Source organism: Pithys albifrons, chromosome 7 (assembly GCF_047495875.1).
Source record: "Pithys albifrons albifrons isolate INPA30051 chromosome 7, PitAlb_v1, whole genome shotgun sequence".
NCBI lineage: Eukaryota > Metazoa > Chordata > Aves > Passeriformes > Thamnophilidae > Pithys > Pithys albifrons.
This window is the reverse complement of record NC_092464.1, coordinates 40,224,636-40,248,105: the sequence shown is the minus strand read 5'-3', so window position 1 is coordinate 40,248,105 and position 23,470 is coordinate 40,224,636. Positions and strand designations below refer to the sequence as shown.

Sequence of the window (23,470 nt, the reverse complement as noted above, 5' to 3'; positions counted from 1 at the left end):
TTATGAAAATACACTCCTCTTCAAAGCTTGATTCTTAAACACCTTCTTTCTTTTAGCTATCTGGAATTGTTTGCGGGTTTGTTCCTGCCTTCAGATACTTGGTGTGCATCATTGAATAAAACATTTAGTTACTGCACACACATGTGCTGACACAGTAGCTGACATTGTAAGGTACACAGTTTGTATTTGAAACCTTCCCTCGCATTCTCAGAGGTCATCACGTCCACAGTACTCCTCTCCCTGCCACCCTGACTGAGAGCCCCAAGGTTAATGCATTGACTAACCAAAAGCACTAATTCAAAGGTAATAGAATAAGAGACTGGGATTATATTTTTTTTCCTGATATAATGAACAAAGGACTCATTTTCATTTTTAATAACACCAGTTCAGCAAACCATTTTGACTGTTTTCAGATGCTTTCCTGAATTGGAGCTCAAGTTGACAATAGATACTGCTTTCCTAGGCTTGCACAATTGCAAAATAAGAAATGCTTAAAAATTCCATCAGGAACTCTGTAATTCCATTACAGTAATCTGTAATCCACGACTTCTTATAGTGGTAGATGGTGTAGTTAACTATTTTCGAAATTAAATTTAGTATAATATTTGTATTTAAAATTCCTGCCCCTCTCTTTTGAGGTGCATTTTAACTTTTTTTTTTAGCAGAAAATGTTTTAGTAAAATGTTTAATTCAAGAACTGAAGTAGTTATCTTAATTCAGTGAAAGAAATGCATTACCAGGTGGGACATTGGTTTACTGCTCATCTATTTTTGGTGTCATGTATACATAAACCAATACTGTTCAGTAATTTCCCCTGCACCTCCGCCTGTCAGTTGTTTTGTTTTTTTTTTTCTTTTGTAATGCTTGGTTTGATGCAGGTTTGATACGGCAGACCGTATCATGTTTTGGTACAGGTATGTTGCAATACATATACCAATTTTCTTTACAGAGACAGATAATTCTTTCCATAAACTAAATGTTAAGTAACTATTTCCTTTATTTTATTTTTTTAAATTATTTTTAAATATGTATAATTGTTGCTGTGCTTTTCCTCCATAGCTAGCAGGACTAGTAACTTGTTCTCATGATTTTGGATGGCTTTATGTTTCTCAGGAGTGAAGTTTTAAAAATCTTTTGTCTGTGGTATTGTTACTGAAAAACTGCATTAAGTTATTCTTGTCTCAAACATCTATATAAATTGCAATGTTTTTACATCCTGTCTTGTTTCTAAGTTAATGCATCTTAAAGCAGTATTTATGCAGATGTGATGCTAAACATTAACCTAAAATGCAATGTAGTTACAGCTGTTTCTTTTCCCCCAAACAGAGTGCAATAGAGTCTCTCTTTGGAGCCTCATTAACTGGGATTGCCTATTCTCTCTTTGCTGGGCAACCTCTTACTATCTTGGGAAGTACCGGACCAGTTTTAGTATTTGAAAAAATATTATTTAAATTTTGCAGGTAAGTGATATTTGTATGTAATTTTTAACTTTATAACCTGTTAGAACAGCTCCAGTTGAAAGCAGATGTGCATTAATGTGTGTATGTCCATGAAGATCAATGCAGTGGCAAGAGACTGAGAAATTGATATGGTTGGATAAAGCTGTGAGGCACTGACGAACCTTAATGATAAAGTTAGTGATAAGAAATGGCTTGGATTTACATAAAAGTTATATTCTGACTGTATGGACATGTTGGTTTTGGTTCTGCAGGGTAAGCAAGGATTGATCTCCCCTCTAGGAGAAACCATCTGGGTAGTTCTGCAGAGATCATCCCTGTGATGCTTCTCAAGCTGGGTAGTTGCACAGCCAATCCTAGAAACACCTTACATTGTTGCTTTGCTTTGGTGAAAGATGAGACAAAAAAGTTTCTGCTCCCTTCAGAGTTAACATCAAGGATGAGAAAAAGTGATGAATAATACCCATTGAGCTTAACCTCACTATCTGTTTTGAAATAGAATATAGTATACATGATTTTTGGCTGAGTTAGTACTTTATGTTTCTTTCTTCATACAGGGATTATGATCTTTCCTACCTCTCCCTGCGAACCAGCATTGGTCTGTGGACTGCATTTCTATGCATTGTGCTTGTAGCCACTGATGCCAGCAGCCTTGTGTGCTACATCACTCGATTTACTGAGGAAGCTTTTGCAGCGCTTATATGCATCATATTTATTTACGAGGCATTGGAAAAGCTTTTTCATTTGGGAGAAGTGTATGCCTTCAATATGCACAATGATCTGAATAAACTGACTTTATATTCGTAAGTACCAAGTTTTTACCTGTTAGTGAAATAAACAGGAAAATAAAGAGACATACCATTTACTAAACGGCAATGGGAGCCCCTTCCAGGAAGGGTAGGAGGAATCCTGGGAGTGGTATGGCACGAGAAATCTCAGAAAAATTCTGTTCAGGTTACAGTGGAATTGAATTTTCTATGTTGACTGTGGGTGGTTGGAAGGGATGAGAGGCTGTGACAAAGCCTACTTTTAAGTGCAGCTTTCCTGGAGGTCAGAACAGGAGTTCTGCCTTGCTACTTCTAGAAATCAAAGCTTATGGTACAGTTTCATGAAAGAGGATGAGCTGGGTTACTGTCCTGCTCACTGTTGCTGAGAGAGGCTGCTCATTTCACACAGTTTAGATGAAATAAAAAATGAAGCTGTTCTTTGATTCATTAGCAACACAAAAGTAACTCTTTATTGGTGATCCAGACATTTGAGATCAGTGTCAGTAATACAGCAGATAAACCACAATGTGAGACACTTCAGAATTACCAGTAAGAACCCACACATTTGTGAATTGCCGTTACTAATCCCCGAAAGTTCTAATTGCACCCACACCAATACTTACCCTCCTGCCCCAGACATGTGGGGCTGCCACACACCTTCTTTGAGGAGCACAGGTTTCTCTGCAATGCTCACCTCCTGTTGGACATGTGCATCCTTCAGCTTTAGTTGTAGATGTATGGCCACAGTGTTGGTGAGGGAGCTCCCAGTAAGGTCATGTCCATAGCCCTGAGGAAGGAGTTCCTCTGCCTGTTGAACTTGGCAGTCAGTCCCTTGTTGGAGAGCAGAGTACTCACCATCCTGCCGGGTATCTGCTCTGCCTGACTGAGGCCGAGATCATCTTGCACACTGAGTGACTCCCGGCAGTTTCAAGCTGGGCTTTGACTGCTGTCTTTCTACGCCAAGATCTCTCCTCACTTTTACAAGCATTGATCCTTCTTTGGTACTTTTTTCAGTATGAAAGGACAAACACTGTCTCAGCCTGCTTCTTGTATTCCTTTCCTACATGACATTTGCACTGACTTTCCTGTCTTTAACAACTGTTGCCAGGAATGGGCTATGGAAGTATGTTCACTTGTCAGTTTCCCCCTATTTACCAGCTGATCATCCCTCTGTTTAAGTGGGACCTCACTGGACTCCTGTTGTGAGCATGTTAAATTCACTAACATGGCAGAAACTGTTTTGTAGGTCTTCTGGCCCTTGCCATGTGATGGTGTTTTGCCACAGGTAGGCCATGAGGGTGGAGAGAAGAAGGTGTGATTTTTAATTGGTTTAGCTCTGTGAGGTATCACAGATCTTTGAGGATGTGCCACAGTGTTTGGCTTTGATTTGTCCTGTATTTTTTCTATCACAAATCTGTAGGAGATCCAGCATTTTACAATTGCTCTTTGTCTCCTTCTTTTATTCTTTGCCCTCTGTACCCCCAATGGTGAAGAGTGTGCAGAACAAGCATGGTCAAATAAGTGAGCCACAAGACAGTCTGAAATACTCTTGCATTTTCTGGGTTTTTTTTTCTTATTCTCTCTGGATTTCCACTTACATACTTCATGGCATCCTTTACCTTCATTGCATTTGTTGAGAAATTTGTTTTGTCAGTCTTCCTTCAGCATACTTGTTGATGTTATTGCCTTGACCAATAACTAAATATGCTTTCTTTTTCTCATCATACTTATTGTTGCAACTGTTTTCTGTTCTGATGATTCTGTGTTTGGAACTACCTTGTATGAATTACTGCTTTTCAGTCCTCTCCTATTTCCTTTTGCTGCTATTCTAGAATTCAGTTAAGGAAATCTGTTTACTTACTATTTTCTAAGTTCCCAAAACATTGTGCTTTGCAAATATAGGTTCTTTTTGCCTGTGCACATTCAGTGTTTTTTTCCTTCTTCACCTTCCCACTATCAGGATGCAAATTTGCCCGTCCATGGTTCCTTGAGGCTTTTTCAATGTCTTGGTGAATCTCATAGAAAAAGGAGACTTATTTCTTGCTTATTACCTGTTTGTCTTCTCCTGCATAGATGTTTACATGTTAAGCTTACCATTTGGCGTACTTGAATTTTATTTGAAAGCATCCCATTAAATCAATATTCAATCTGTTGTGTTTTGGTTTGTGGTGGTTTTTTTTTTAATTTGTTTTGGTTTTGTGTGAGGGTTTTTGTTTGTGTTGTGGTTTTTTTGTTCTGTTTTGGTTTTTGTTTTTTAATCTGATGTGTATTTCTGTCAAACTGACTGACAGAAAGGATTCTGGTCCAAGTTTGCAGAACACTGCAGTAGGGAGGGGCAGTTTTAGTCCAGTATTTCAAAAGCATGTATGCAGTTGCTTTAAACCCAAGCAATGTATACATTTATATCTTCAATTAGCTCACTACATAGTCAAAAGTGTTGTCTTACTTCAGGGTGACTGGTTTTGGTCATGAACAGAAGACATACATGATAAATGGCGAACTACTAGAATTTTAGAACAGAGAGAAGACTCAAAAACTTCTGGAGGCTAATGACATATCTATTTTGTAAAGAAGTTAACAGAGTTGTTGAAATGTAGTCATCTAAACCAATTTTTTAAATGAAGTGGTTTCAATATCTGTTTTATGTTGGTGTGCAGCAAGGCATTAAAGTTTGACTCGTTGTGGAATGTTATGCTGTATAGAAGTTTAAAAACCTTCATTTACACACTCATAACTATTTGTGCTAAGTTTGTTGAATTATTTAAAAATAACACAATATATGTCTGTAGAGGGTTGCTGGAAAGTTGAGTCATTTGGATTTTTGTCTTCATATTGTGAATAACAGATGTAGAAGTCTGCATATGTTTTGTATCTCATTTTGGTTTTGGGTGCTGTTATTTTTAAAAACTGGCAGATCAGTCAAATAGTTAAGTCAATATCTTACCTGCTTCTCACTCGTTAAAGTACGTAGTTTGGGTTCAATTTTTTTTGTACTATCTGTCAGCAGTTGTCTCTTTGATTGTTTATTTCCCCCACCACCCTAATAGTTAACATGATGTAAGGAGGAGCCTTGTACTCTGCTTCTTTCATAGAGGATTGGGATAAACTCTGGCTTAAACTCTTCAGGATTTTTGAATTTACTGCAAATTGCTGCATTTTGGTACATATAGCTTAAAAGCAGGGAAACTATTTTTTTCTTCCCGTCAGATGTGTGTGTTCTGAACCTGAGAAACCAAGCAATGAAACATTACATGTGTGGAGGAGTCTGAATAAGTCTGGGGAAGATATACCATGGAGCAACCTTACTGTTTCTGTGAGTATCTGAAATAGATGTATCTGTGTGTATGTATGTATAAAAATAAATATCTGCACAGCACCAGTTTAGTATTTTTTCATCTGATTTCTTTTTTGATTTGAACCTGACCATTTTCCTTAAAACTGTTTTTGAACCCTCTTACTCCTTCCATAAGGCTTTGAACAGTCATTGTAGAGGTGTTAATAAGCATGTCCGGGGCAGTAAATGCTAATATAAATGGCTGCTTGAGGTAGCCACTTCAATCCTGGTAGGCTACACAGTTGTCTTTCTGAAGTGCAGGTGAATATGGTGAGGTCAACAGACAGGAGTTTGGCTTCTTCCATTTCCTGGAAAGGATGGACAAGTATTTTTAAGATGATGTGAAGATGGAATCTGCAGTTAAAATGTGGTAGCAAACGTTCCATTAGTTTGTTAGACATTGGTATAAAACTACAAAGAATCAAAGGAATTATGTAAGTAATGATTGGAAGAAAATAATTATTTGAAATTGAAAATAACTATTTGGAACAGGCTTGAAAGCATTGCCTTCTGAACTGGATATTTTATACCCGGTTTTGGGATTGTGGATGTTCTCAAATGTGTTCTATATAGAAAAGCTGCAAGCTTGGTTGATTATACTCAGTGAATAAAACATAGAAATTTAAATATTTTTTCTCTTTGCAGGAATGTTTAAAATTTCATGGTGTGTTTCGTGGAACAGCTTGTGGTCATCACGGGCCATATATTCCAGATGTTCTCTTCTGGTCTGTTATACTGTTCTTTGCAACGTTTTTCCTCTCATCTTTCCTTAAGCAATTCAAGACTAAACGCTATTTCCCAACTAAGGTAATTCTGATTAGAGACTATTGTTATCTTGTGATAAATACCTTAGTATAACTTGAGTCGAATTTTGTATTGAGAGTTATTTCAAGACAGAAAAGGAAATTTAACCCCAAAAATTAGCTGTAATTTGCAAAAACTAAGGCATTAGAGGAAAGAAATCAGCTGCAGAAAATTGATTTCTTACTCTGTACTTTGGTATAGTTGCAACAAGATGTTCTAAACATTGGAAGACCTAAGCAGTCCATCTCCCCATATTCATGGGTATTGCCAGATATCATTTGGAGAGGTAACACTGCTGCTGTTTTCCTCACTTATACAGAACAATTGCTTGCTTTCCCCAAACTACTGATCTGTGAAGAATTCTGAGTGGTTCGTCAGGGGATTGATTACTGTTTCTAATAGAGGCTAATATGATGGTGAATCTTGGACTGATTTATACATTTTCTTTTAGACAGACTGAAGTGGTTAGAACTGCTATAAACCTTAGCTCATTCCTTCAATGTGTTCCTAATGTTTAATAAAATTATCTTTGATAATCTGAATGTATTGCAAATTATCTGCCTCCTATAGATGAAACATCAAATGAATGAATAATTATTTCAGAAATATTCAGTACTGTTACTGACTTAAGCTACAAGGTACTACCTATGATGTCTCAGTCTTGTAGTAGGGTTGAGGGGACAGGAAGGTGATGGAGTTATTTTAAGTAATTTGCCTCTTGCAGTAGACTACTTTTAAATGAGGTAATCAGATGAACAGAATAATGAGGTACGGAATGTGTATCTTCTGCAACTTCATACTATGTTGGCAGGCACCTTAGTATAAAAAATGAAGAGAAATTGCATATAATGTTCAGTGGTGTGATATAATATAAATAGACTTCACTTTTCACAGGGGAGACATTGTCTTTCTATGCATGCATATTATAATAATGAAAAAGCAAGACTTGACACATGCCTTTCCTTTATAGGTGCGTTCTACCATCAGTGACTTTGCAGTATTTTTGACCATAGTAATCATGGTTTTGATTGACTATCTTGTAGGAATACCTTCTCCTAAGCTTCATGTTCCAGAGAAATTTGAAGTAAGAGATAAAACCTTTTGAAAAATGTAACTTTTTAAATGCTTACAGTTTTATAGAACAATGGTGTTGTATAGAAACAGAAATGCCTATTTTTTGCTTACAATGTAGTGGATCAAGTAGTCTTTCTTTTCTCTTTTGGATGTATGTCTCACCTGACAGAAGAGACTGCTTTATATTGTAATGTTACAGAAAAGGAAGCATTTTTTGTGGAAATGTACAAAAATGAAGGATTGAATGGATTCGTTTTAATTTTTTCCATGTAAATGTCATGTTCAGTCTTTGGGTCAAAGCCATTGACTTTGTGTACTTAAGAAAATGATCTGTTTGTTGTAGCTGTATGTAGCAATAAAATCTGCATTCTATTTTAGTCATTTAATTCTTATTGTTGATGGCATTTTTTTACAGCCCACCCGAAAAGACCGAGGATGGTTCATAGATCCTCTTGGAACCAACCCTTGGTGGACACTCTTGGTTGCTGCTGTTCCTGCTTTACTCTGTACTATTCTTATTTTCATGGATCAGCAAATAACAGCTGTTATTATAAACAGGAAAGAGCATAAACTGAAGGTAAAAGTCATTTTCCCGATGCCTAGTGTTGTGTAAATCAAGTTTATTTTAAATCAGATTTCATTATGCAAATCTGTAAAACATTACCAGCAACTACTAAATACATGTTTAAATTGACTAACAAAGAACAAATTCAATTTTGTGGACACTCAAAGTATGTAACTTTTGTGGTTATAGCTTATTTACCAGCTAAGTTAGAAATACAGTATCATATAACTAGGAAGTTTATCAAGTTATTTGTTTGCTTAATTTTACAGAAAGGCTGTGGTTATCATCTTGATCTGCTCATGGTTGGTGTTATGTTGGGGATATGCTCTATCATGGGCTTACCGTGGTTTGTTGCTGCAACTGTCCTGTCTATAAGTCACGTTAACAGCCTGAAAGTTGAATCTCAGTGTTCAGCACCAGGAGAACAACCAAAGTTTTTGGGAATCCGGGAGCAACGAGTGACAGGATTGATGATTTTTGTGCTGATGGGGATGTCAGTGTTCATGACCTCTGTGTTAAAGGTGAAAGACAGTTTTTCCAAAATACTTTCTTTGTGCTTTTGATTTTGATGCTGTGATTTAGCATTTCATAATGTTGGGAAGTTTTATTATGTGAAGTAAAATATGCCTGAACACATTCTCAGATTGCTTTTTTAGCAACGGATGTTAGTTGAATAGAAACAATGTGAGAGAATGTAAGAAAACAAAATCTGAGAAAACTGGGAATGTAGTGAGAAGTAAAGAAAGCAACCTTTGTCTGTCATACCTGAATTTCTTGGCAGCTCTTTTTTACTTTATTGAATCCAAGTTACCTAAAATGTGTAGTTTTCATATGAGTGCATAAATGAAGAGAGAAAAGGAGTGTGATAAGGGTATAAAGTTCCTTGAGCAGAGGTAATGCAATATAGCAGAAGGAGTAGAAACGTCTGGTTTAAAAGGCGATCATCAGAAATTATATTGTTCACTTCTTGTTCTTATCTTCAGCTTATTAAACTTCATTTGATGCTTAGACTGTCAAGATTATATGCATTATAATGGTGTAGTAGTGATTTTGCTGGTTGTATTGTTGGTTCAGATGACACTTTGTCTCCTAATTTATATCTCTAGTGACCTTTCAAGGACTTATTGGAAGACAACTACTCAATTCAGTTGGCTTTTTATTCAGAGTTTACTAAAATCTGTTCTTCTTTGTTGTCTCAAATCCAATAGTTAAAAGGAGAAACAAAAGAACTGTCTCTTTGTTCCCAGAATATCTGATATTGTATAATTGCTGGTACCTTTATATAACTTTGTAAAAGTGAGTTTAAGGACAGATAATAAGTAATTTCACAAGAAATGTATCTTCTTAAGTTTAGATAATGGAGGGGAATAAACCTCTAAACACACACCTGTAGTTTAGTAATTAGAATTACATATTATAAATTCTAAACAGTTGACCATTTGTATATGTTAAAGAATGTAAAGGTCTGAAAAAATAAGGCCATAGCAGTTACTAAAAATAGGTATTCACATTTAACAGTCTGTGGTTGAAAAGCTACAAAGAGTTTCACTATGTAATGCAAATAATCAGAAACAAAAGCAGAAATAATGAAATAGATTTGTTGTTGCTCAGAAGCAAAAGTTAAAAGTGCTGGTTGCCAAAACAAGATATTTGCCCCATGTTTTCACATCCAATTCTTAGAAAGAGATACCTTTTTTTTTAATGGACCTAGAGTAATAGGAATGACATTATTTCTCTTGTTTTTTACAACATGCTTTTCTTTTTCAGTGTGAATGACTGTTCAAAAGAAGGAGAACAAAGCCTTGCATCTGTCAGTTGCTGTGCTTTTGTTCCATTTGTTGATTTACACTGATTTAATGCAGTAGAAGTTTAAATATCAAATTACAGAGCTTATAGTGAAGTCATAAGCCACATACACATGCAGTAATGAATCCCAAAGGCATACTTTTATTCCACATGGTTTAATTAAAGCTTTTGTTCAAGCTTGATAGCAGCAGTTGTTAAGATTTCAAATTGTATCTTGGCTGTCCTTTACGTGGAAGTTCAGGAGCAAAGAAAGCTTCACTGCAGAGGTTTCATGCAAGTGCCACTAAAATAGGTGGACAGCTTTGTTATCCTAGTAGGCTTTAAATTATATTAAAAAATAAAATTGAATTATATGAAATTATGTAAGATATATATTATATATTATTTTTTAAATTATTATAAAGTTTGTCTCTAGTAAGCTTTAAATTGATCTTACTGGAACAAAATTTAGCTCTAAATAATTAGCAGATTTTCACGGCTCAGGATGGGATTTTTGTGTTGACTGCTGCAGAAATGTGAAATAAGTGATCAAAAGTAAAACTCATTATGACAATTTCATGAAGTTGTGCAGAATACAGTGCTGTCAATACAGTTCCCAGCAAATTGCAAGATAAAGCAGTACACAAGTCTTGATTGCAACCTAGAAAATAGAATGAATGGGCAGACAAGACAGAACTGCTTTTTTAATCTTGGTGATAGCCTTGTTAGTTCCAGATTTTTTTGCTGCTTAATGATGCATATATTTTCTCTATAAATAAGGGGCCTCAGCTTTTACAGATTTCACTCAAGTAAAATATAAAGTATAAAATAACTTGGTCTGTGTCTTTCACTGATGTGGACTGCTATCTTAGGCCATATTGATTCATTCCACTTTTAACTGTGGGTGTTTTTTCCTCCCCAGTTTATTCCAATGCCAGTTTTGTATGGTGTCTTTCTTTACATGGGAGTATCTTCATTAAAAGGCATTCAGGTAAAGTCTGATTTTAATGAGTAGTTTGCTTGTGTTTATACTGATTTAAAAGGAAGTTGTAACACACTATGTTATTGGAGCCACAATAGTTTAGCCCATATTGTCTGAATAGCAAGTAGGGATAATATCCTGAGTGTTATGTTCAGGTGTTTGTTCTTACGGTATTGTCCCTTAAGTTCTCAATTCTTTTTAATCTATTCCTTCTATAGCATAGCTGAGAAACAAATTTTCTGAAATATTCTAGAATTTTTTATAATTATTATTTTTTATTAACAGTCCCCAGTTCCACCCTCTTTAATATTCAGTGGTCTTTGTTAGTGTTTTATTTGGGATTAGCTTACATTTCTGGAGTCCCCTAAAAATGTTTATTTTCTTCTGGAGAGGCATAAAATAATTAACTGAAGAATGATTTTATTTTCTGTGCAGTTTTTTGATCGTATAAAACTCTTTGGAATGCCTGCCAAACATCAGCCTGACTTGATTTATCTACGTTATGTGCCACTCTGGAAGGTCCATATCTTTACAGTCATTCAGCTCACTTGTTTAGTTCTGTTGTGGGTGATTAAAGCTTCTGCAGCTGCTGTTGTTTTCCCTATGATGGTAAGTTTTCTGGTTTACAACTTAGTAATTTTTCAAGAATATGTATGTCATCCAGAATGTCTTCTGCCTTAAGAAAGAAAGGAGTGGGAAAGAAGCAAAAAAAACCTTTAGCACAAGCTGTTCACTTTTGAAACACAAAGACTTTTCATTTCCTTAAAAATAAGTAGTTCACTGATGAATCACTATTGAAAGTGAAAATTATTTAACTTTGTGGTAAGATAAAACTAGTAGTGTTAAAAAGGGCTTCAGTTACAGATTGAGTGTGCTGAAAGTGTGTGTGGTTTTTTGTTCATTTAAATAGTTTAATATAAATTATTTCATTTATGGTTCCCTTAAGGTTCTAGCATTAGTGTTCATTCGCAAGCTCATGGATTTATGTTTCACCAAAAGAGAGCTTAGTTGGCTTGATGATCTTATGCCAGAAAGTAAAAAGAAGAAAGAAGATGACAAAAAGATAAAGGAAAAAGAAGTAAGTGTGAAAACAATCAAACTAAGCATGATGTAAATTACCAGGAAATACTCAATGATATTAAACAGAATTTTAAGTGACCTGAGCATATGACCTTCTGTACAAAATACACATTTTTAAATTCTTTACTAATGAGATTTAATGATAGAGGAACTATTGCTGACAGATAAGGAATTATGTCACCGTTTCAATTATGCTACTATGAACTATGATTCTTAATTACCGAGCAAAGTGGAAAGAAGCAATAGTTAGCACAAAAATGTTGAGATTTTTGTCTTTCAGGAGATTGGAAGGAGAGAAAATAGGGAAAGAAAAGGGAAAGGGAGAGGGAAGTGGTGGACTAGAGTTCTTTATCCTGCTTAATTTACTCACAAAACTGTCCATAGTATCAGGGACATTTTGCTTGTGTGTGTGTGCAGAGTTGTCATTAAAAGCAACTGCTAGTTACCAATAATACAGTAATGCAGCTTGTAAAACTCCATGGAAGTCCTGCCTTGCTTGTACATCACCTAGGTGAATTCCTTACACAGCTTGTAACATCCTCCTTCCTCACTCTCCCATCTCCTCTGCCTGAATAAAACACTTCTAAGAAAAAAAATCCAAAGCTTTATCTGCTGCATTCAACTCTGGTACCTACAGGGAAATGCCCCTTATCCCTGTGAAACAGGCATATCAGCATGAGATACTTTGGTTTGTGCTGCGTGACTAATTTTACAAACTCTTCCTTGGAATTTACAGGAAGCAGAGAGAATGCTTTCAGACAATGAAAGTGTACATCTTGCATATGGAGAAGCAAGTCTGAATTTTCCTGTAAAAACCCTAAAATACAGGTATATAAAATGTTGGTATTTTAAAAGTTTTTGTATCACACGGTGTAATTTGCATTATATTAAGTTGGTTGTGTATGGGTTGAAATAATTTTTTTTCTCCCAAGCTTGTAACTTAGCCCTGAGTAGGAAATGTGAAGGGATATGTCATGATGCTACAGGAGTATTTTTATATTGCATTATTCTTTAAAACTATGTCTTAATTATAAATTTACATGACCATCTTGAACAGATCAGATGACTCAATTTCGACCAGCTGTACTAAAGGTGAAGAAGCATCCTTGGTCAGTTTTTATGGAATATTTGTGTGCTACTGTGCATGAAATACTGAGCATTAAGCAACTAATAGCATCAGTTGAGCCATGTGTTTACCAGCCACTTGGATTTTTCAGACAAAGTCTTAAGTGTGTAATTCTTTGGTTTACTTAAGTGAGAGCTGAAGTTGGTACTTCTATGGTACAAAAAACCCTTTTTACAGACAACATTTTTACTTTAGTAAAACATCATTTCTTGAAAGTAGGTGTGAGAACAGGGTTATGGGTTCTCTTCCAGAAAAGGAAGTGCTGGAATTTCACTGATGAAAATTCCTTCAGCTTTGGAAGGTATTTTGTCTCAGTACATGTCTCCCTTACTGGGGTTGTATATGAGTTATCAGCTATTCTACAACTGTCCAACACACCCTGAAGATCTGACAGATAAATAGCATGCCAGTTGACTTTTCCTCTCGAAGGTTCCTAGGTTAAAAATTGGCCTTCATATGGATCTAGAATAGTATCAGGTCTACCTTGATGTGAGCTGAGAACAGGCAGAAATTTGTATGAGACAGATATTCCTGCTAAGTACTGCTGAGAGCAGGCGTAATCAGACTTTATGAAAATGCTAAAAGCTAAGGGTTTTTTAAAAACCTCTCACATTGGAACTATGATTTCATCATCTCTGTGTGTGTGTTACTGTTGCCTTGTATCTTGTGGGGATTCCTGAGGAAAAATGGCTTTGAGAGATTTCTCTGCCATTTGAAAAACTCTTACAGGTAACCTGGGGTGGATTGTGAAGCTTAAGTATGGAACAGGACAGAAAACATACCTACAGACAACACCTAAGTCCACTGTACATGTAAATGTGCGGAGGGACAAAAGTGGAAATAGGTTTTAAAAACTTATCATTTGTAAGCTTGAACTTATCTTGTGCAGGACTTGGGTGGTGAGTGGTCTGGCAAAATGCCTCGTAAGGCTTTGCAGGACAAAAAAGAACTTGAAATCTGCCTAGATAATTGGAATTTCTAGATTTTTAGTAGTTTTAAATCTCACCTGAGATACCAGTTCTAGAATTTTTAACATCTACTCTTTTGCCTTTGATTATTTCCTGGAAGCCACTTAAAGTAACTGATTCATGAAAGCCTTAGCAGAAGTGTGATTAAATTCATTATTTCTGAGCATATGAGTTACCTCTCAAATATTCTCAGTGTCTTTGTGGTATCCATATGAAAAGCTGTTATAAGATTCTATGTGATTGTGGTAGTGCTAGTGAGTTAAATTTTCCATTTTTTTTTAATGCATTTTTAAGAGATGAACTCAACTTCTGGCTGTGTAAATATTGGAAAAAGGCACAACTGATGTAAATGATGAGTGACAGTAAGTATAATACTGTTACAAGGAATTGAATACTAACCAGAAAGTATGTTTGTTCTTTAGCATTGATCCCTCAGTTGTAAACATATCAGACGAAATGGCCAAAACTGCACAGTGGAAGGCTCTTTCCATGAGTACTGAGAATGCCAAAGTAACCAGAGCTAACCTGAGGTAGCTATGATTACTCACATGTTTTCTAACTGTGGTCTTGTGTTTAGCAGCTGTACTTGTATTTCTTGCAGTGCATATCAAAAAAATGAGTATGTGTGGTTTGTAAATCTGAGTTACTGACTTTTTAGTTTAGAGGAACTTGAATTAAAACTTTTCTTCTTTATTGAGAAGTTTATAAATTTCTATAAGGAATTATTTTATTAAATGTATTATTTCAAACAGGAATTTTAAAGTTACTCTTTATTTGCTTAATACAAGTGTTTACTGCTCTGATGGGCATAGGGTTTCTAAGTACTAGAGTGTATATGAGCATGGGAGTGGTTTGATCCTCAACATTACAAATTCCACTGAGAATAAAAGGTAAGTCAGCACTTTCACTGTTGCTTTATGGTGCCCTAGAATCTGCCCCATGGTTCTCTGGGTGGGTGGGTTGCTTGATTTGTTTTCCTCAGTTTATTTTTAATATGTAAAAATTAAGCCTGGCTCAAATACTGCCTTCACTGAATATGATACATATTTGAATGAAATACTGGATATCTCAAGAGTGTCAGTGCTGTGAACATTCCCCGTGACCTGACATGAAACAGCAAACTCTGTGTGTGATGAAACATTCTGCTATTATATCCTAGGTTCTTTCCTTCTGGCTGAATCTATCAAGGGGGATAAACCAAAACCTGATTATGTGGAATATCCACAAGTTCCTGAAAGGCTTGTAATTTATAGAGATTGGTTATCTGTCAACTGTTCCATCACAGTGCAGCTATTGCTTAGTAGTTTTTACATAGGAGAGAGGGGAGAATGTGTATGATTGCCTTACAACACTAAGCTTATGCAATCCTGTTTTCTGTATACACATATTCTCTTGGTTGATCCCTTTCAGACATTTCTGTCAAAGGCAGAGAAAAGAAATTCTCAGATTTTGTATAAAATTATGTCTCAGTGGGGGAGTTCATGGTGAGGAGGGCATGTTCATACATAACTGCCCAAGCTGCCTCAGGTACTGTTGAGCTTCCATTTTGGCAATGGTAGAAGTCAGTGCCACTGAGCACTTGGGTACCATCTGTCTGTTCAGCCACATGCGTTGGTCCAGACCAGGTGTGGAAATGTGCTTTGTTTTGGCCAGACAGCAGGTCAGCCAAGGGGGAAGGAAAAGCTGGAGACTCATGAGTGCAGGCACTATTTCCACTGAATCTCTCGCCTGTGTTGTTTAAAGACTTTTACAATGTTTGATTACATGTTTAACTGAGACATTTTTAAAACTTGAGTACCACACAAGCGAGACTGTTAGGAAGACAGATAATGGCGGCATTAGATAGACAACAGAGCATATGTGTCAGTCTGCCCACCTATTTTAATTGTTTTCTTTCATGCTAAATTCTCAGAAATCTATTACAGAATTTGGGGATACTTTTAACACCTTATCTGGTAGTCATTGGGTGTATAAGGCTTGAAGAGATACAGAACTTGTATTTCTCTTTCCAGAATAATTAAATTTTTAGATTTAGTTTTCGGGCAGTTACAAGGTAGTACAAATCCATCTTGTGCTTTCCTATTTCCTGCATACTTAGGTTACTACAGAATTATATGCAGCACTAGCAAATTAGGCTTCTGACAAGTTTGCCATGTTTTTTGATTACTTAGGTTCTATTCATTATTCCAACCATTTATGTTTTGCTGTAAGCTGTTTCCTTTTGATTCCATAACATGCCTGGCTTGAGCTTAGTACAGTAAAAAATCCATCTTGGTAGGGAACTTGCTAAAACTACAAACTGAAAATAAAAAACCCTGGTACCAGAAACCAGCTCTTTCAAGAGGCAATCTGATAATTCATTAATCTGGAAAATGTTAGAGGGCAAGACTTCCTTGAGCCTTAACTCAACTGATTGTTGTTTTGAGGTATTTGCTATACTTACTTGCCTCATGGGTGCTGTCAAGGTTTAGGGATGTCACCACTGCTCAGCTGAAAGTGATTCCAAGTAAATTATTCATCTCAGTTCTGTTAAGGTTTTTCTGTATAACTGTCTTCATTTGTGGGTACGGACATTTAGTGGTGTGGTAAAAAGGGTTCTGTAGGCACTGCTATTTTCATATGTATCAGTTTCAAATACTAATGGCATGTCTTTTATAATTCCAAGGGACATGTTTTGTGGGTTGGCATTATTTACTAAAAATCATATATTTTTAAAAAAATACATTTCTGAATTTTTTTATGTTTCCTGAGCTAATCCAGGTAGCTTGTTCTTTCTCCCTCAACCATCTGTCATAGTTTACAGACTCTACAGAGTCCAGGCACACTTGTATTTTCCAAGGAGTCCCAGAATTTTTCTCTTTGTATGAATTTTAATACATTTTTTTCCTTAGAGAGCAACTCTCTTCTAAAACTCATGCCTAGAGAATCATCCCTTTTATACTCTTGCATTTTGTCTTCTACTGTCCTGCACCTACCTTGGGACATTCCTTTTTGTCCTTGGGTAAGGCACTGTTCAGTGGCGGTGTCCCTAAGAGTGTCAGTTGTTCAGGTCCCAGCCAACCACTTGTCTTTAGGGGATTCCACTTCACTAGAATCGACACACAGGTTTCTAACTGTCCTCTACTGTTGTTGTAAGTGTGGTTCCCCTGATTGAAAAGACTGAAATGTTTCCCCTGTCTTGTATTAGGAACAAAATTGTTTCCCTGCCCAAGAATAAAGGGGTGTTGTTAGTAATGTTGCTTTATAAGTGTTATTAAGTATTGTTAACTAGACGGTTGTGCAGGTTGCTGTGTCGTTGGTTTTTTTGGTTTTAAAAGATGTTCTGCAAAACAGTTTTGAATCAATAAAATCAGTGGGATTGGAAATGGTTCTTATGGATGAAGAGATTGGTGTTTTCTCTCTTTAAGCTTGTCCCATTCCTGTGAATAGGATTTAACGGTTACTAAAATGTAATAGAATTGCATCATAAAAGTATCCCTGTGTAAATACTTTCAGTGTTCTTTGTAAGGCATGAAATGTTTTAAAGTTAACCTTTTCTAAAGTGAACCAAACCTTGCATTTTCCTCTTCGTTTTCAAACAGCCCTGAAAAACCAGGAAGTGTGAAAATAGAAGTGGAAGATTCGCCTGTTTTGAAATACGTGGATGCTGAAACATCTTTGTAGAACAGAACCAAGGGGAATTGTGCGTATTCGTGTGTGTATATATATTGCTGTAGGATATTATGCCGTGGAAGTGTGAGTTCCAGTTTAAGGAGCAGCATCTATTCAATTCTGCTGTTGTTAGGGCACTGTAGATATGCTTGGCGTAATGCGAAAATTTTTCCAACAATTAAGATGAGTGGTAATCACACTTCAGCTATTTATTTTATTGAAAATTTTATTTTCATTTTTAAATAGGAAGACTGTAATGAATACGTGTTATTTTCAATAATCAATATGTCCAGACAAGTTAGTCAGCTTTTGCTGATGGTTACTGGTCCACATGGCTTAAAATTTTGCAATACCTCTGTTTATAATGTGCGCTACAGAAGTTTGTTTTCCATGCAGGCAGTTAGTGCTTGTTTTTGCAGGGTATACTTTTTTGTGGTTTCATAGAACAAATATTAATATGCTGTTGACAAGAACTACTGTGTTTTATGTCCCCACTCCATGCTAGTGTTTTCTGGAATGTGTCTCTGCTATACAGAGTTGCCTAGAGCCCTAAGTCAGATGGTTAGTTAAGCCTTAAAATGTCTAAATACCCTGGTTTGCTGCTTTCTGTCCTTTTTTTTTTCTTTTTTTTTTCCCCTTCAATTCTTTCTTGATTTTTCATTATTGTCCAGTAGCAGTATGAGTGCAGTAATTGTAGTTACAACCCCAAGTCAGTATTTGTCATTCTGGACTCTCCATGTTTACACAATATAATTTGAATTTCCAGGCAGCAATTTGGTCTCCAGGAAGTTAGACATACTTCCCACATCAGTACTCTTGAATTATTTTCTTCCAGTTTTTACTTACATTTTTTTCCATTGATTTTCAGAGTCTGATTTACTCAGCTCTAAGAATTAAATACTCTGAAGGTTTATGTCTTCATCAAATATATTTCTTGGCTAATAAATCTTTAAATTTACTGTGTATTTTATTAAATTAGCTGTACTTTAATTCTGGAATAGGTTTATGATCAGTATTATTTTATGGATTACTAATTGCTTGTGGTATTTGCGTGTACAGTTCTGATCCTCTTCATTGTAAAGGGCGTATATGGTAGCACACCAACTTATTTTTAAACATTTTATTTATTTTAATTAGTATAAATTTTTATCATGTAAAATTAATTGAAAGAATAAATATTCATTTATTAAAGTAAATGGGATTTTTGGGGGGCTCCACTGATAAAGATGCAGTCAGTGTGCATTTATTGTACTTAACATTTTCAAGTTCTGGTGTTTAGAACTATAATATTTGAAATAATGAGAATTTTATATATAAATGAAAATGTTGATCACTTACCAGTTTCCATTGTTACTATTTTTTTGCCTTATGCCTTACGTTTTTTTGTATTTACTTTCCATCTCTTTATATTCTGAATTTCCACTAGCCCTTTCTGAATTTATTAAAATGACTTAAATTAGAATCTGTGCTCATTTAAAAATAGAAGATGTTCTTTGCGTAATTTGACTTTTGGCAAAGTTGGGAGTTTTATCATGGACCAAGTGATAAATTTTTCAACAACTGCAAAAGGAGCTGATTCTGGAGGAGGGCAGACTTTATCTGAAAATACCACTTGAGGTGGAATTTTGGTGCTCTTCAGCCAAATGTCACCTCAAGAGAAGGTAATTGTATATTACAAAAATAAAGCAATCAGTGGGAATAAATAGAAAAATTCAGAAATAGCATTTATATTACATGGACTGTTACTGTTCCCTTTAAATCTAATGTAACTGTTTAACATTTTTCTTTTTTCTCTTTTTTCCTTTTTCATTTTTTCTGAATTCCAAGAAGACAGTTTAAAGAAAGGAAATTGTAGTGTGCAGCAATATGAATAATTATCCAAACTGTCATAACAAAGGCTCAGGTCAGTGGCAAAGCAAGTGAGGTCTGCATTACCTGTTTGCCCAATACTGTGTAATGACCAGCATTCTTAGGTTATAGTGTAGCTTGTGCCTTAGTTTGAGTTTGTGCTCTTTCAGAAAATAACCCATGTTTTCCCTCTGGTCAAACCGAGATACAGTGAAACTGCAAGAGTTTCCCCAAACATTCTACATTATTTAAAAAATGAAAAAGCACATATCTGCATGTCAGTTGTTGACTACTAAGTAGCTCTTGATAATCAAAGAGGGAAGATATTTTGAACATTTTATGTAGCATCATCCACAAGACATTACTTTTGTTCTAGTCCTCCCAATAGTATTTTACACTTCATGTTTACAATCCTACAACGGTTTCCAAAGACCCAAAAAATTACTATAAGCCTCTTGGATTTCTTACTCAATTTATGCTGGAAATCAGGGTTCTGTGGTGCTGCACACCTTGTATCTGGCTTCTACTTCAGGAGGATTAAGTTTTGGTCAATATTACAGGAAGTGGATATATTTCTAGTAAAGTAGAAAGAAAACAAAACCAAAGGCCCATAAATATAATCACAGTATTTAATTGTGTAGATATTTTAATCAGTGCCAGAAATACCAACTTGGCAAACCAGTTTACAACGACCCTTAGTTCCAGTGTTCCTGGGCAGTAGTTGCATGTTATACTTGCACTTTTCCCCCATATGAACAGGGCAAGATCTGGTATTAAGTACATAAATCCCTATTTGATAATCCATGGTTAAGTGATTCGCTGCTCATTTTACACTTCTCTGCTTTAAAATCACACACAGTATTAAAATAAAATGGTTAAGGATGTAGTTTATTGTATGTAGATACATGTTTTGCCTTAATGGATGCAAAAGAGCAGTGATAATTGCTGTGCACTGATTTTGTTTCTCCATAGGGCTTAAGCCCTGTAAAAACTACGCCAATGTGTTTCCATTCCAACAGTCAGAGGAAAATAAACAACCCTGCACTTTCTTTAGATGCCTTGGTTTCCTGGAATGGAGCTTAGTGCTACTGTGTACCTACCTGGCTGCAGAGCCACCTCAGGAAGTCCCTCTTTGTTTTCATTTTTTTTAGTTTATTTTTTTCTTTTCTTTTTTCTAATTTATTTAAAAATATGAATGTTTACATGAAGTGTAGGTCTTAATTTTGACCACTCCATTTAAACTATCATCTAAAACGTATCACTTAAAATGCAGTTGCGTGTTTAAATTATATTCTAGAAAATTCATTCTTCCTGTTGTCATATGTATTGCAGTGACGTTTCTCATTCTGTTTACATATGCCCAAGTTAATGACAGTTTCTTCCTAATTTTGCAGCTGTAATGTAATATTTTATACAATTCTTTTGTGAAATGTTCCAAATTGCCAAGTTTGTCAACATAAACCTTTTAGGGCAGAATTTGGTGCCCTAACAGTGGTTTTTTCCAGCCAAGTATCACGGCCATTTTTTCTGCATTTAATGAACATTCTCCCATAAGTCATCATTTGCTTCGGCTGCATCTCTGTCTTTATATGGCAACTTCCTAATTCTTGCCCTTTGCAAAGGCAGGTCCAACAGGCTGTAAAATGTCTCGGTAACAAACAGTTGTCACGTGGCGGAGCCTGCGCTGCTCCCAAGGGTCCATCTTGTACAAATGTGTAAATCAGAAGGAAAGCGGTTCCTGGCCTCAGTTCACAGATGTATCTGTCAGATGAGCACCACAGTGAGCTTCGTTGTCTTTATGCTTTCTTACCATTAGTAATGTTATAATTACTCATCTAGGACAAAATTGTCAAGTACAGTGCAAATGTGTGAAATATTTTCTTTATACCAACAGTAATTTATTTTATGGCAAATTTTAAGACTGTAGAGGCACACAGCTTTGGGTCAGCGTAAATGTAGTGCTATAAATAAAGCAAAATGCTCAGTAAGTTTTAGTCAATTTTATTTTAAAATGTTTTTTTGTGGAAACCTCTAGGACTTTGTAGTTGGCATTGAAGTTTAGCCTAAAGACACTTTCATATTGAATTTAGTATCTGTTGACATTTGTTTGGAATAATTAATGAGTTTGAAAGTCGATACTTTTCTAAATTATTTTATTGGAAAGACACGTCATTTATAGTATTTTCCTTTCTATTGTTGCTGATGCTCCTGTGCAAAGGTGTCTTCCAGGTTCAGCCTCTGCAGCTGAACTGCAGATTTGATTTTAATACTCTTTTTATTTGAAATGTGATTACATACTGTACGGTTCGAATTTTTTACAACTGCTTTTCTAATTACAGTGACGTTTTCTTACTTCATAAGCAAATCCAAAGCAAATGAAAACATTATTCCAACTGTAGAACCAACATTCAGTTTATACAGAAAACACACCTCTCAGACTTGTCTTTAATGTGAAAGATTCAGCCTTTGTGTTGTTTTAATTACTGCTAGAATAAAATTATCTTTTGTAACATTTCGGAAAGTTGGTAAAAGCAATAAAAACATCTCCTGGACTTATTCAGTGTGTTTGTTCTCATTGCTGGGGTCGGGCCGTGCGGGGCGGGGTCGGCCGGCGCGTCTCGTGTCCATGGCAACGGCGTCGGGCGGAAGCGGTCGCCAGGTTAGAGCGGCACCGAGCAGCACGGCGGCGCGCCATTGGCCCGCGAGCCCGGCTCGCTCCAAGAAGAGCGGAGGCGATTGGCCACGGGGTCCTGCCCGGCGGTCGGAGCGTCGCCGCGGCCGGAGCGGAGCGTGAGTGGGGCGGGGGCGGTGTAGCGGGGAGGGCACGGCAGGGAAAGGGAGGGCAAGGAAAAGCAAATGCCCTTCCCTCTGCCTTTCCACTGAGTGGCGACTTCCCCGGCCCTGCAGCTCTGCCGGCTCCGAGCCTGCAGGACTCACTGAACCAACTCGTGGTTCACAGAGGTGCCAAGTCATAGCGGTGTCACTCTGTAATTCCCACAAAGGCCGGCCCGCTGGGAAGGGCAGAGAGGAGGAACTTCAGAGATACGAGTTATTCTTGAGTTGGTACTGAGCTGCTCGCTAGGGCTCAGAACTCCTATTTTCTTTTTGTCCCCTCCCCCCTTTTTTTTTCTTTTTCCCCTCCCCTCTGGTTTTTTCCTACATCTGTAAACTGCAGATTAACAGGGTGGATTTAGGAAGACTCTACAGATAAAAGTTATGCTGTGGAAAATAGCCCAGAGACTACCACTGTGTGGATTCAGGAATCTGAGAATAGGCCTGGCCATTTATGGCTCCATTGGAACTGGGATGGTGCAGAAGGAAAACAAAAAACCCCAGCAAACCCAAAGCAGCAGAAGATTGAGTGTTTTCATTTGTTGAGAAAGTGGGAATCTTACATTGGGTCCTAGTTCATCTTTAGAAAATCCCCAAAGAACTTATGAAACAAAATTTGCAAGAAATATATATGCATGTGAAAGTTTTCATGTGTAGTAAACACACAGATTTCCATATTGAGTCAGTCAATAAAATGCAAAGCATACTCTTCCAATATTGTCTGTATGAGTTCTTTAGCACGATTTCCAAGCCAGAGGCCATCACTAGTGGGGATCTATTTTTCTGACTGCTGCGCTCTCTGAGAACAAGAGGGGAAGTCATGCAGAGCTCCCTTTGTTTCCCTAAGACTAGAGAAGGAAAAGTACCTTTTGGGAACCTTTCATCATCTTTGTTGCTTCCTTTGCCACCATTTTGACCACATTTAGAATCAATTTCTATTTGACGATAATACATTGATTGCTCTTTGAAGGGGTGAATTTTCATCTGACCCAGTTTATGGTATTAGATACATTCCTGTCTGGCAACAGCATCCAAAGTCTCACTAAAGCCAAGATACAATGTATCTACTGCTGCTTTATCCACCTTAAGCCAGTTATCTTGTGTATGATTAGATAGTGGAACTCAGCCACTGGAATGATTGAGGAAAGAGTTCAAGGGTGAATCAAACAAGTAGCTATTTTACAAACTGTCCATATC

The 23,470-nt window shown here is 36.5% G+C and overlaps 2 protein-coding genes across 6 annotated transcripts in view; both read left to right on the top strand.

The window, feature by feature from the left end:
- SLC4A7 (solute carrier family 4 member 7) overlaps positions 1-21,995 on the top strand; it is a 92,259-nt gene extending 70,264 nt beyond the window's left edge. For all 5 annotated transcript variants that reach the window (XM_071561119.1, XM_071561117.1, XM_071561115.1 and 2 more), the window contains 13 exons: positions 1,327-1,460; positions 2,015-2,260; positions 5,432-5,537; positions 6,204-6,365; positions 7,333-7,446; positions 7,852-8,013; positions 8,271-8,522; positions 10,709-10,777; positions 11,204-11,377; positions 11,715-11,846; positions 12,585-12,676; positions 14,365-14,472; positions 17,524-21,995. In XM_071561119.1, coding sequence (XP_071417220.1) covers positions 1,327-1,460; positions 2,015-2,260; positions 5,432-5,537; positions 6,204-6,365; positions 7,333-7,446; positions 7,852-8,013; positions 8,271-8,522; positions 10,709-10,777; positions 11,204-11,377; positions 11,715-11,846; positions 12,585-12,676; positions 14,365-14,472; positions 17,524-17,605 — 1,833 coding nt within the window. In that variant the 3' untranslated portion in view covers positions 17,606-21,995. The remainder of the gene's footprint in view (positions 1-1,326; positions 1,461-2,014; positions 2,261-5,431; positions 5,538-6,203; positions 6,366-7,332; positions 7,447-7,851; positions 8,014-8,270; positions 8,523-10,708; positions 10,778-11,203; positions 11,378-11,714; positions 11,847-12,584; positions 12,677-14,364; positions 14,473-17,523) is intronic.
- A 217-nt stretch (positions 21,996-22,212) lies between these two features.
- The window catches only part of NEK10 (NIMA related kinase 10), a 99,873-nt gene continuing 98,615 nt past the window's right edge, over positions 22,213-23,470 (top strand). Inside the window, 1 exon segment of the mRNA XM_071560174.1 lies at positions 22,213-22,231. The gene's annotated coding sequence lies outside the window, so the exon portion shown is untranslated.